The sequence below is a fragment of the Myxocyprinus asiaticus genome, chromosome 28, assembly GCF_019703515.2.
Source record: "Myxocyprinus asiaticus isolate MX2 ecotype Aquarium Trade chromosome 28, UBuf_Myxa_2, whole genome shotgun sequence".
NCBI classification, from domain to species: Eukaryota; Metazoa; Chordata; class Actinopteri; order Cypriniformes; family Catostomidae; genus Myxocyprinus; species Myxocyprinus asiaticus.
Window position 1 is genome coordinate 29,997,320 of NC_059371.1, and position 14,079 is coordinate 30,011,398.

Below are 14,079 nucleotides of genomic sequence, written 5' to 3' on the forward strand. Positions count from 1 at the left end.
ATGGTCCCATGGTGTTTATACTTGCACACTATTTTTTGTGCAGATGAACGTGGTACCTTCAGGCATTTGGAAATTGCTCCCAAGGATGAACTCTTGGTCTTGGCTGAATTCTTTTGATTTTCCCATGATGTCAAGCAAAGTGGCACTAAGTTTGAAGGTAGGCCTTAAAATACATCAACAGGTACACCTCCAATTCAGTACACCTCCTATCAGAAGCTAATTGCCTTAAGGCCTGACATCATATTCTGGAATTTTCTAAGCTGTTTAAAGGCACAGTTAACTTAATGTACATTTCTGACCCACTGGAATTGTGATATAGTCAATTAAAAATGAAACAATCTGTCTGTAAACAACTGTTGGAAAAATTACTCATCATGCACAAAGTAGATGTCCTAAATGACTTGCCAAAACTAGAGTTTGCTAATATAAAATCTGTTGAGTGGTTAAAAAATGACTTTTAATGACTTCAACCTAAGTGTATGTAAACTTCTGACTTCAACTGTAGGTACCTCAGCTATTACTAATGTGGTCAAAAATATCCTGAAAAGTTAATAATAATTGGATAAATAACTGGATAATTAGGGATAGTTGCTGAAGACTGCAGTATGTTTTTATTTTTAGAGGTACCTTATTCCTATGTGTTAAGTGATATCTTTGACCACAATAGTAATTGCTGCAATTAAAATTTGTTCTGCAACTGCTATAAAAGAAATTCCACAGAAGATGGACAGTGAAATAATTCAATAAGTGTGTTTTTCATATTATATTGCATGTATATTGCTCTGATTTACTTTAGGGGCTGTTTACCTAATCTACTTTTGCCCCTCCTGATAAGTTTTGGTTAAAAAGAGAAAGTTCTACACTGAAAGCCTAATAAGTTGATTATTCGATTGAGTGAACTCATCCCCTCAATTTAATTGAGTAAAGGTGTCTTCAAAACTTGTGTATTTAAGTTCACTTAACATTGCGTTCGTATAGAATGAACTTAGCTATTTAAGTTAAGGTAACTTGATGCAAGCAGACTTAACTCAGATTTGCTATTTAAATGTTGCTTCATCTTAATAATTTTAATTGAATGGACTCAAATTTAGGTCATACAATAACACAACAAATGAAGATTATAACTAATTCTAGGTCAGTCATTAAATAAACATTTCTCCAAAGAATTGCATAATGCCTGTACTTCAATTACACATGCACAGATCACCTTAATGGTGACATCACACAAAACAACTATCTGCAACAAAATGACATAATACTAAAAAAAAGGAAAAAAGAAAGAAATTCTAAAACCTCTATAAATGGTTAATAACAACTATTTAAATGCCCCCATATGTTTCCTTTGACCAAGGAAGCATAATTAAATAATTCAAGCACAAGCCATTGCGGATATTCTCCGTAGCCTTTCAAAGAACATACATAGATATTTAAGTTATGAGCCCCAAACCTGATGTTTCAAGTAATGTTTAATTAAGACAACCTTATTTTTTCCAGTAATGACAACTTTAGGATTTACAGTTTGTGTGTGCCAAGTTTACTACAATATCCAGCTGTAAAAATACAATAATTAGATAACATTTATGCACTTGCATTGTTCTTCTGACCTCCAGATGTTTTATTTTATATTAAATTAGGTTTCATTAAGTTTTCATAATTGTTTCATCAGCAGCAGCTCTTTATGTTGTTTTCTGCAAACTCTTTGTCACACATTATTTTGAAAAGGGAAGGTAGAACTAATTCTGCTTCTGAAATAATTATTTTCTACTGTTTGCTGAGCAGGAAAGAAATAACACGTTGATGCAAAAATCTTTTGGACAGATTAAAAATAATATAACCCTAACAGCCATCATTTTGCATCCTTCTCTTAAGGGCCATTAAACCAGATGTGACCTGGACTATGCATAACAGAATTAATACTTTTCTTCACTAAACTGGGAAAAATTTGTTACAGTTTCAAAGGCACAATATAGAATTACTGCACACTTGCTTGCAAACATTTATCCCTATGACAGAGGCTGTTAATTGTAATTAAGAATAATTGAAGGATTAGAAAAATGTAGTGGCACTATTGCAGTTAAACGTTAAATAACAGTCTGCACATGTGATAGCTGTTTACTTAAAAAAAAAAAAAAAAGCATAAATATTGTAATTACATTATTTTATAAATATTATGAATTTAATTATATCTGTGTTATAAGAAATGTTATATACATAATTGCATGTGTTAATTTTGCTCTTCTTTTAATCATGAATGTTTGTGCACTCTTGACTGGACTACAATATGTTAATATATCTAGGCTATTTTCAAGGTAATTTTGTGAAATATGGAACTGTGATTTGCTGTATCAAAATCCCCTCATAAATTATTTACACTCACTAAACTCCTTCACTGAGCAGTTACCGACAATAACAATACTAGCTTTTCAAAAGCACTACAAAGGAAAATATCACCTTTTCTCGATCTTCGTAATGTTATGTTCAGTATTTTAAGAGAAATTCCCGGACTGTTGCGGTAACTGCACGTGCAATTATTACATGGTGCAAACTGATGTAAACTCACAAAATGCACCATTGCGAGATGGAAACAATGTTACATAAAACTGTATCTATTTGGCATGAAACGAAATTGTCTCACACAAAAATCACCTCGAAAACACAGAATACAAAATGAACAAAGTTATGCTACTTTTTCCATACTCGTTCCCGCGTGTAGACTAGGTTACCTTGGCAACTAGTTATCACCATGCAACAAATCGAACGTTGTATACAAATCGAATGGTTAGTAATATGATAACATGTTAATTTAATAGTCCCAAAAATAGAATTATTTGTTACAAATTGTGAAGGATTTGAATTGTCAGAAACTTTACTTAAATGCAAGTTGAACTAGTTAATGTCTGTTTAAATGGTCGTGGTTTAGATTTATTTTGTCGTTTATTTTACAGAGTTCAATGCAGTGCATGAGCGTTTGTAATGAGGTAGTTCAAATTGTGAAAAATATGAGTGAAATCCAAAGTGGTCTGACGTCACGTACGTTCCCACAATGCACGCGCCCGTCAGCTTGAGCTCTGCTGTGTTTAGAGGGAAAGAAGGCCTGAAAAATACACACATTATTTGGGTGGGTGGGGGGGAAGAAGTGACAAATTATCCACCGCGAACGATTCGTGCGAATTCATCGAGAAATGGACGAGCAACGAAATTTTGGTTTGCACCATTGAGAGATGTAGAATGGAGCAATGCCCGTGAAATGCAACTTTTGCGGCGATCAAAAGTTTCTGGTGAGAGCAAGACTGTTTTCATGCAAATGTTGCAGTGAATTTAAGACCGCGTGCGGTGTTTGCATTGATGTTGAAATGTTTAAAACCCTCATAGAGTTTAGTTGTACGTGTTTATAGACATTTAAAAAAGTACAGTTTGTGCCATTCATCCTCAGAAGAGGTCCAAATGTTGCATGAGCGAGCAAACAAATTAGCTACGCAAAACACTGTTGTATATTCACTGTATTTATTTTTTATAAGATTTGAATATACGTTAAAGACAAGAAAAGCGTGGAGGGGATTTGTGTTGATTTTAATTTCAGTTCATGTCGATTTTAGCATTTAATCGCAATTTTCTGCAGTTATCTGGAGATTTTGCTGAGCGAAGCTTGCCACAAGTTCAAATCCCGAAACGTGCAAAGAGTAAAAATAAAGATACTATTAAAACAGAAAAAAAAAAAAAAAAAAAGATTACTTTTTTTTTTTTTAAATCGATTTATATTTTTAGTTTATAATTCGTATCAAGCACAACTCTAAAAGTTTTGTTTTGTGTTCGTTTCAGTGTAACTATATTATTTAATAAATGTAATGAAGTCAAATTTTAGGCTCACATGATATTTGAAATTAATAATGTGTAAACAGTAATTTAATTTAATCACTTTGTCCTGAAATTCAAACTTCCTTTAATGAAGTGAAATGGAAATGGCTGTTACTATGTAATAATAACATAGTAACTTGATTATAAGTCAGGTGGCAATTGCACTACAATAAATATTCAAAGCTGACAATAATTAAAACTGTTTTTAATATGTGAATTACTTCCTTAGATTTGATGTTTGACAATGGATACATAAGCACATATTGTCCAGAATATTTCTTAAAAAATAAGAACTAAATAAAATAATCTAGAGTTAGATACATTTGAAACGTAAAGCAAATTATTGCTTGAATGATGTCCATCTGTTCTTTAGTCACTGAGGGTGTAATAATGGTCAGACGTTTTCCGGATGTCTGTCAGGATAATGAATGTGCTTTTGTGAGAGTTGAAACAGGTAAACAAACCCTTTATAAATGTCACTAACCAATCAGCATGGACATTCCTCGAGGGTGTTTTTAAGTTTCTTGTGTTGAAAACTGTTACCATCACTATTTGGGGGCAGGTGGGTTCAAAGACTACACTGCATTGCCATCAAACACACATTAGTGAAATGATTTTTTTTTTTTTTTAAATCCGAAAGTTCTTCTCTAGTTCCTATAAAAAAAACAATCTGAGGTAATTACAAATTTTCTGTTGGAAAAATCAACTGTTTTTGTCAGTGATTTGGAAAAAATGAAGTGCATTTGTCAAAATGGTTTTCTTCAATATTCTTTTTTTCTTAATAAAAGCCATACATTTTTAGTTTATTTATTAATTTTCAGAGATTTTCTGTGAGTGGTATTTAAGTGTTGAAAAGAAACAAAAGAAATCTATGCATATTTGTGCTCCAGAAATTTTAAAATATGATGAAGCAAGATTTTAGCATCATATTGCATACAACATACTCATTTTATAATTTACCTAATGTGAACCAAAATAAATTATATTTTTGACTTGAACAAAACCAGTTAATTTAGTCGTTACCACATTAAGCACATTTTTTAGGTTATCTGACCAAAAAAATAAATAAAAAAATGTATTTACTTTTTTTTAGTTTGTGTGCATTATAATATTATAGCAATAAATTATGATTGTTGTACTTAATCACATGTTAACATGCTTGTTAATGAATCACACTGATCCATTTTGGGTTTATTATTATTTAAGATACACAAGACTGTATCATCATTTGCCCTTTATTGCTATTTGCACTGTAATGCTGACACACAGTAATTTTGTTGTACTGTAATCATTGTTTATGTGCTAAGAACCAAGAAAAATTCTGTTGCATTATTGTAATAACGAATATAAAGTGATTCTGATTCTGACATTAGCAATAATTAACCTTATGACTTTAGGGATGAAAACATTTTCCACCTCACTGATCAGACACCTGCTGCATCATTGTGTTTGTGTGCAGGATTTTGAACATGTGTAAAAACGACCTTCAGTCTCAAGGAAAATTACCTGTCAGAGTTTCTTATCAGGTATTTGTGAAATGCTTTTGTCTTTAATATAATACGTACTCTCTTTCTGAACTTGTGGAATGTTGTGGTCTACACTAATGTATCAGAGATCTTCTTTGGCTTTTCTCAGATGTATAATTACATGCTCCCTGAAAACTACCTATATATGTGAGAAAATGTTCCATGGCAAAGACCAGTTGAACAGCCACCTCCAGACCCACGACCCCAACAAGCAAGAACTGGGGTGCGAAGAATGTGGCAAGCATTACAACACTCACCTCGGTCTTAGACGCCACGTGGCCACACATGCCACCTCTGCCACTGGTGACCTCACCTGTAAGGTTTGTCGGCAGGTATATGAGAGCATGCCGGCATTGCTTGAGCACTTGAGTACACATACTGGCCGACCACCCCCAGTGACTGTGGTACGTGAAAGGAAGCATCAGTGTGAACGCTGTGGTCGTCGCTTCTTTACTCGCAAGGATGTCAGGCGCCATGCGGTGGTGCATACAGGCAGACGGGACTTCTTGTGTACACGTTGCGCCCAACGATTTGGCCGACGTGACCACCTCACACGACACCTGAAGAAAAGTCATGCGCAGGAGTTGGAGACCCTGACCCCGATGTCCATCAAAGAAGAACCCAGTCCCACAATGTGCTCTGTTGGATCTCCAAAGGATGCAACAGAGGCTTTTTCTATGGGCATGTCCAGCCCACAAGGCCTGCCGAGAGCATCTACCTCAGGGGTCAATCATCATCATTCAGTGGTGTCTGTCCCCCTGTCCAACCCCATGGGTGTGGGCTGCTACCTCGAGTCGAGCAAGCCTCAACCGCAGCAGTACCAGCAGGCTCATAGAAATCAGCCTAGTTCCACTACCTCAAATCTAAAAGCAGAGATGGAGAACTTCCTGACCGAACTCCAGTGTGGGCCTATGCCACCACAAGCTGCCATAGCGACAGCTGTCTCACGGCCAGGCGACCTCCTCCCTGACAGCCTGGGAGGTCAGAGTGCACATTTCACCCTCAAGAACTCAGCGTTCACCTCAGCTGAGCCCCCTTCCAACTCTGCCAACATGGACCTTTCACATCTGCTGGGGTTCCTGCCGTTCGGCCTGCCTCCTTACAGCAATCCCTTGAATTCTGGAAGCCTCGTGATGGGATACTCCACCCCAACCACAGCTGCGTCCCCAAACCCTAACTCTCAGCTCTCTGGGCCACTTACCTCATTTCAGCCACAGTCACTGCATGAGCCTCAGGCTTCAGGGCACTTAAACCAGTTCTCTGGTTTCTCTCCAACTCTACCTCAATTCCATCAGGCCTTCCAACAGTGATGTTACTCATGTCCACTATGACCTGCCAGTCAAATGCAACAGCTCTGTTGCATCATTGCCAAATAGCTTACAGGTAATAGAGCTGTTCAGTCATGGCATGAATTTGTTGGCCAACATGGAAGGCTAATTCAACATTGGTTACCTTGGGAATTTCCAATGGGTGTTTTAGAATAGCGTTTTTCAAATTATGAGTAAAAGAAAGTCTGAGGTTAATATTACCGAAGAGACTTTACCATTTAGTTATACAACCCCAATTCCGAAAAAGTTGGGACAGTATGAAAAATGCTAATAAAAGCAAAAAGGAGTTATTTGTAAATTATATTCACCCTTTGCTATGTTGAAAACACATACAGATTATATGATGTTTTACCTTGTGAATTTCATTTTTTATTTTTATTTTTTTATTTTATTTTTTTAAATGTACAGTAATTTCGAATCAGATGATTGCAACACGCTCCAAAAAAGTTGGGACAGTCGAGTGTTTACCACTGTGAAACATCACCATTTCTTCTAATAACACTTATTAAGCATTTAGGCACTGAAGACACAAGTTTGTTAAGTTTAAAAAGTGGAATTTTCCCCCATTCATCCATTATGCAGGTCTTCAGCTGCACAATTGTACGGGGTCTTTGTTGCCGTATTGTGCGATTCATAATGCCCCACACATTCTCATTTGGAGATGGTCAGGACTGCAGGCAGGCCAATCTAGCACCCACACTCTCTGCTTATTCGGCCTGTATGTGGTTTTGAAGTTGTCCTGCTGAAAATGCCGGGACATCCCTGGAAAATACGGTGCTGGATGGCAGTATATGCTGCTCCAAAATTTGTACATATCTGTCTGCATTAATGGTGCCCTCACAGATGTACGAGTTACCCATGCCATGGGCACTGACACACCTCTGGCCCATACAGACACTGGATTTTGGACCTGATGCTGATAACAACTTGGATGGTCCTTTTCTTCTTTGGCCCGGAGAACACAACGGTTGTGTTTTTCAAAAACTATTTGAAATGTGGACTCATCGGACCAAAAAACACAGTTCCACTGTTCTACTTTCCATCTAAGATGAGACCGAGCCCAGAGAAGTCGGCAGCGCTTCTGGACAGTGTTGATGTATGGCTTCTGCTTTGCATAGTAAAGTCTTAACTTGCATCTGTGGATGCAGCGGCAAATGGTGTTGACTAACAAAAGTTTACTAAAGTAATCCCAAGCCCATGTTCATGATATCCATTACAGATGAATGATGTCCGAGGGATCAAAGATCACGCGCATTCAGAAGTGGTTTTTGTCTTGCCCTTTATGCACTTAGATTTGACCAGATTCCTTGAATGTTTTAACTATATTGTGCACTGTAGAGGGTGAAATGCCCAAAATCCTTCCAATTTGTCTTTGGGGAACATTCTCAAAGTGCTGGATTATTTGCAGAAGCATCTCTTGGCAAATTGAGAAGTCTCGAATGATCCTTGCTCTTGAAGGATTAGGCTGTTTTTGGAGGTTCCTTATATACCATGACACGATTGCCTCACCTGTTTAACATCTCCTGTTTCACATTGCCTTGTTATTTTCACTAGTCATATTGTTATTAGTCTTAAATTGCCCCTGTCTCAACTTCTTTGGAGCATGTTGCAATCATCTGATCTGAAATTACTGTACATTAAAAAAAACAAAAAAACAATGAAATTCACAAGGTAAAACATCATATAATGTGTAGTTGTAGTGATTTCAATATAGCAAAGGGTGAATATGATTTACAAATAACTCCTTTTTGCTTTTATTAGCATTTTTTCATACTGTTCATACTTTCGGAATTGGGGTTGTACAACATAAATGACTTTATTTCTTCCGAGGAACACAAAAGGCAGAATGTTGGACTGACAGCCTCAGTAACCATTCTCTTACATTGCATCTTTTTTCTGTACAATGAAATTAAATGGTGACTGAGGTTGTCTGTCTGCCTTGCATCTCCTTTTGTGGGAAGAATAAAAGTAATACAGGTTTGGATTGACATAAGGGTGAGTTATGCTGCCTTCAGGTGCACCTGGGAAGCTCCTACCTCCGAGTCGGGTATTCGTTATTACGACATGTCACATTCAAGTCGGAAGCAAAATGCAGAAGAATCCAAACTTAAACAAACACACAGTTTTCTGTTGCACTGGTCAATAGGCATAGCTGAATACTCCTGTGTCACTTTTACACAACCTATCTGATTTATTAATGCATGGGATCTAGCAAATTATTAATTCATTTGCTTAAAGGAATATTCCGTGTTTAATACAAGTTAAGCATAATCAACAGCATTTGTGGCATAATGGCGGTTTTCACAAAAATGTATTTCAACTTCTTGAAAAAGCGAAAGTCTGTTTTACAGTGAGGCACTTGAAATTGAAGGGGATGTGTCCAATCCGTAAATGTTAAAGTTCTCACTGTTTCAAAGTTATAGCTACAAAACATAAACAGTATGCGTGTTAACATGATTTCAGTGTAATAACCTTTTCTGTGAAAAGTTAGATCCAATTGTAAAATTTCATTGCCATGATGACGTAATGCTATAAACCCTAAAACAACCAAAAAAATGACAATTTAAACAACTTTACAGCTGAAATAATACACAATGTAAGTGTTTTGATAAAATTATAAGCTTCACATTTCTTTTTTTTTTAGTTTTTTCCTTTAAATAAAGGATGGACGAGTCAAAATGATTTTTTGTGGTAATCAACATTATGCCACAAATGCTGTCGATTTAGCTTAACTTGTATTGAACCCGGAATATTCCTTTAAAACTAACCACGAAGGGTGATTCATTAGTTGACTATCATATAAACAAATTCATATTATTGAAATAAAGCACTGAAAATTTAAATTAAGTTATTGCTGTCCATCATCTTTCATGTCAACACACCCCTTCCTTTTCGGCAGCAGTTATCATCTAGAATTTTGAGTTTCCTGCTGGTAAATATGACTTTGCTGGATAATTCATGTGCTCGGAACTCGTAATTCCGTTATTTCCTACTCCACTTAAGCACAAATAGTGGCAGAATTTTCATCTTTGAGTGAACTAATCCTTTAAAATTAGCAACTTGAAATTTTTTAAACATTTTCAACAGTCACGTTTTGAGGCATTTTCAAGTAATGTTAACCACAGATTTTATTTTACTCATAAATTGAAAACCACTATTCTAAAATCCCGTCTGAGGGAACCAATGGCTCAATTGCTCATGCTCATTCTCTTCTGGGTTTCAGGAATACAAACTTAACAGCTCTGTGAACTGCAGACCGTGACGTTGGGTTGTTTTTGTTGGGTTGGTCTTCATATTTCGGCTAGTCAAGTAGATCCCTTAGAAATAGAGCAAGTTGTTTAGCAATACATTGTTGCTAGGATAGATGGAGTTTTGCTTTTACAATAGTTTTCACTTTGTGTTTTTTTTCTAGAGGATCTTCCAGGTAACTGTTTGGTAGTGATGAGCTGATTTGTAGTATGAAGTGAACTTATAAAATTCATTTAAAGAAAAGTAAACAGAAACATTTGCAAAACATACCTCAAAATATTTTTTGTCAAGAAGGAAAAATGCTATTACAGTGTTCTGCGTTGTATAACGAAGCACTTTTTATCAGCGGCACTTCTATGACTAAGAGTCAGATTGAACTGTGGTCTTTGATTTACCTCTCAGCTCACAGTCACACAACATAAAAACCTACCTCTCTAAGCTGAACTCTTGTCATGAAAAGGAGTGTCCTGTTTGACAAGGATTGAAGCGAATCTTCATGCATTCATTGACTGTGCATGAAGAACATTATCCCAGTTTTTTTTTTGAATTCTCAAAATGTTTAGTTTTGAAGATTTTAGAGTCAAGTGATAGCATTAATTAGCTTGTGTTGATTTAGCCTTTAGGTACAATTTGTAGGTGCAGTTGTGCTCACATCCTTAATGCTAATGAATTGAATCACAGTTATAAGTGGAGACCTTGTCTCCTGTTATCCCCATCTCTATGTTCATTCCAAACTATTTAATAAGTGAAATGCAAAAAAAAAAAAAAATGTATTAAAAAAAAAAAAAAAAACATTATTGATTGTTCTGGGTTTAAAAGTCATAATGATAAGTAACCATTTGTTTAAAATGAAGTAGCCCATTCTGACAAATTCCCACAATGGGAACTAAGTGAAGTGACATGCCTTTAATTTCCTAAAATGTTTAGTAATTTTAGTGATCTATTTTAAAATGAATTGGTCATGCTGGCAATATTTGTGTCTTGTATATCTTATACTGTATATTGAAGGTGAAGTATGTAATTTCTGCACTACTAGATGCACCAAACTAAATAGCAAAAATACTGATTGCTTTCAAACAGGTTTGAATGGCTTACTCATAGTCACTGCATATTAAACTAGGAAAGCAGAAAATACTCATTGAAGAACATGGAAACATCAAAGAAATACACACTTCACCTTTAAGGAATATGTTTTTAACACGGTTGTGCTAGTTTTACACAAATGATTCCCGCATTATAAAGTTTTTATCCTAAAGATTTGTTGGAATTTTGCCTGGATTCATGAACTTCAAATTTGTTATTGCTGAAGCACTTCATGAATGAATGAATAAATGAATGATATAGTGCTTTTCTGACACTACACCCAAAGCGCTTTACACAGTGAACAGGGGACTCTCCTTCACCACCAGTGTGCAGCATCCACCTGGATGATGCGACTGCAGCCATAGTGCACCAGTACGCTCACCACACACCAGCTATTAGGAGAGAGGAGAGTGATAGAGCTAATTTATGGATGGGGATTATTAGGAGGGCCAGCGGGGGGAATTTGGCCAGGACACCCTTACTCTTTTCAAGAAATGTCCTGGGATTTTTAATGACCACAGAGAGTCAGGAGCTCGGTGTAACATCTCATCCGAAGGATGGTGCCTTTTTACAGTATAGTGTTCCTGTCACTACACTGGGGCATTAGGACCCACACAGACCACAGAGTGAGCACCCCCTGCTGGCCTCCCTAAATACCTCTTCCAGCAGCAACCTTAGTTTTCCCCAGGAGGTCTCCCATCCAGGCTAAACCCTGCTTAGCTTCAGTGGGCAACCAGTCTTGAGGTGATATGGCTGCTGGCTGTATGTATCATGTATCTCTCCATGTTAAATCAGGAGCACTGTCAGAAAAATATTCTTTTACCATTTAATTTTGAATAGCATTTTAGCACCGTCTCCTTTTAACTCAGTGTTACGCTAATCAGTGACCTGTAAGGTAACTATGATGGTTTGTTGTCAGCTCCATTTTGTTTAGACCAACTGAAGGGATGTATTCAATTCAAGACTGCTATTCCTCCCATTCTATTCAGATATCAGCATGGAATATATAGTAGGATTTGAGTAATGAATTTGGTAGGGCAGTTCCTTCTTTGACTGAACTGAAATGACACTGACATCAACTCAGCTGTGATGTTTAGACTCTGATCTACCTCAGTAAGATACACACTGTGCAAAGTTGTACTGTACCTTTAGTGAGAAATGTAAAGTTTCAGTGGCAGTTTAGCAGGAATAAAAGAGGTGTTTTACTTCTTTAAAATTCCCAGCATTGGCATTTTTGTGTTCAAAGGACTATTTGCTTTTATTAACATTTTGAAAACAAAAATGAATGTGAAAGAGGAATGGTGGTGAATACAGAAACAATGTTAAGGATGAGTTAAGAAATAAAGCATCTTGTAAAATGTGATTATTTTTGGTGTGGTTTATTGATTATCTGTATATTACTGGCTACCACTTTATTTCTATTAATGACTAATTATTTAATTGTATTTGGTGAAGGTGGGAATTACAAAACATTTCAAATGGATATTAAAACCATACTACATTATGATAGCTTTACATGCAGTTCTTAAGCATGCTTTTTAGGTTTTAGTGAGCACACAGAAGAAAGAGCATGATAACTAAATTATACTAAAGATAGATGCAGTATAAATATAAACAATTAAAATGTAATTAATTTATATTTAAACTGAAGTACTTGTATAGACCTAATATACTAAAATAGAGAATAAAACACAAATCTAAATTTAAAAGTACAAATGTTTCACAATACAAATTGAATAAAAATAAAACGATCATTAAATCACATTTGTGATCATTGAAGGCTAAATGCTAATCTTGTAGACAAACTTTTTTTATTAAGAACCTAGCAAATTGTACAAACAACAGTACATATAACAATTTAAACTAAACACCACAGGTAGGTTTATACGTAAAAAATATTCGAAAGTTAGTTAACACAAATTAAATCATAGAAAAAGATTGTACATATTAAACAATTGCGTTCGAATAGCTTTCACATGTTTACTTCCTGGTATTGTTTACAAGTAAGCCTGTGTTTTGATTTTAATTTTTAATTGTTCAAATAAAGGATTTTTATTTTTTTATTTAACTGTAATAACGAGCTATTATAAAAATTAAATCACATAATATACAAATTTTTATCATTATCAGTTGAAATACATTTGAACATTTATATATCTTTAAAAGTAAACACAATCTTGGCTCGTTTTTTATATATATATACTATTTCTAAAACGCTTGTGCTTTAGGAAAATCCCAAAATAAATGTTTAATTGTTGCAGGGGCATTTCTACAAAAAAGACAGTTATTTTCCATATTAATTTCAAAACGCTGTACCACGAGTGTTTGAACTGGGTAATCTTATATGAAACCTCCTTCAATTCATTATCAGTAGCGGTTTTAACCACCATGCAAACCACACAATTGCGTGGGGCTCTGGATGGCTGCCCCGGTAGGAAAGCTCTGCAAAAAATGCTTGAGGGGTGACATGTTGTTCAGAATCAGCTTTATTGCTAAGTAAGCTTACACATACAAGGAATTTGTCTTGGTGACAGGAGCATCCAGTACACAACAATACAAAAAACAATACAAACAGCAGCAAGACATAGATAATAATAAAAAATTGTTATATACACACAGACACACAGACACACATACACACATACACACAGACACACATACATACATAGTGCAATCTAATACAAATCTGATATCTGTTATGTACAGTACAAATGTTTTTTGTTCAGTTTTTCCCAGAGGAATGTAATGGCAGAAGAGGTTGGATGTGTTGGATAAAAATAGACTAAACTGCGTATTGCACATTAATTATTGCTCAATGGGGCAGTTTAACTGTTCATGAGATGAATAGCCTGAGGGAAAAAACTGTTCCTGTGCCTGACAGTTCTGGTGCTCAGAGCTCTGAAGCATCGGCCAGAAGACAACAGTTCAAAAAGGTAATGGGCAGGGTGAGTGGGGTCCAGAGTGATTTTTCCAGCCTTTTGTTCTGGGTACACGTGCGAATACGCTGTTGTCAGCGCTCTTAGAGCAGTTCACGTTAG

The 14,079-nt window shown here is 35.8% G+C and overlaps 1 protein-coding gene across 1 annotated transcript; it reads left to right on the plus strand.

Annotated features, from left to right (window-relative positions):
- The first annotated feature begins 3,145 nt into the window (after positions 1-3,145).
- LOC127418679 (zinc finger protein PLAGL2-like) lies at positions 3,146-6,894 on the plus strand. Its single transcript, XM_051659389.1, has 3 exons — positions 3,146-3,278; positions 5,315-5,381; positions 5,491-6,894. Exon 3 carries the CDS (start codon positions 5,537-5,539, stop codon positions 6,689-6,691), a length of 1,155 nt encoding a protein of 384 aa, XP_051515349.1. The 5' UTR covers positions 3,146-3,278; positions 5,315-5,381; positions 5,491-5,536; the 3' UTR covers positions 6,692-6,894.
- Positions 6,895-14,079: the final 7,185 nt, after the last annotated feature.

Excerpts from the sequence above, each read along its gene's own strand:
- LOC127418679 (XM_051659389.1), top strand. The coding sequence starts at position 5,537 with ATGTTCCATGGCAAAGACCAGTTGAACAGCCACCTCCAGACCCACGAC.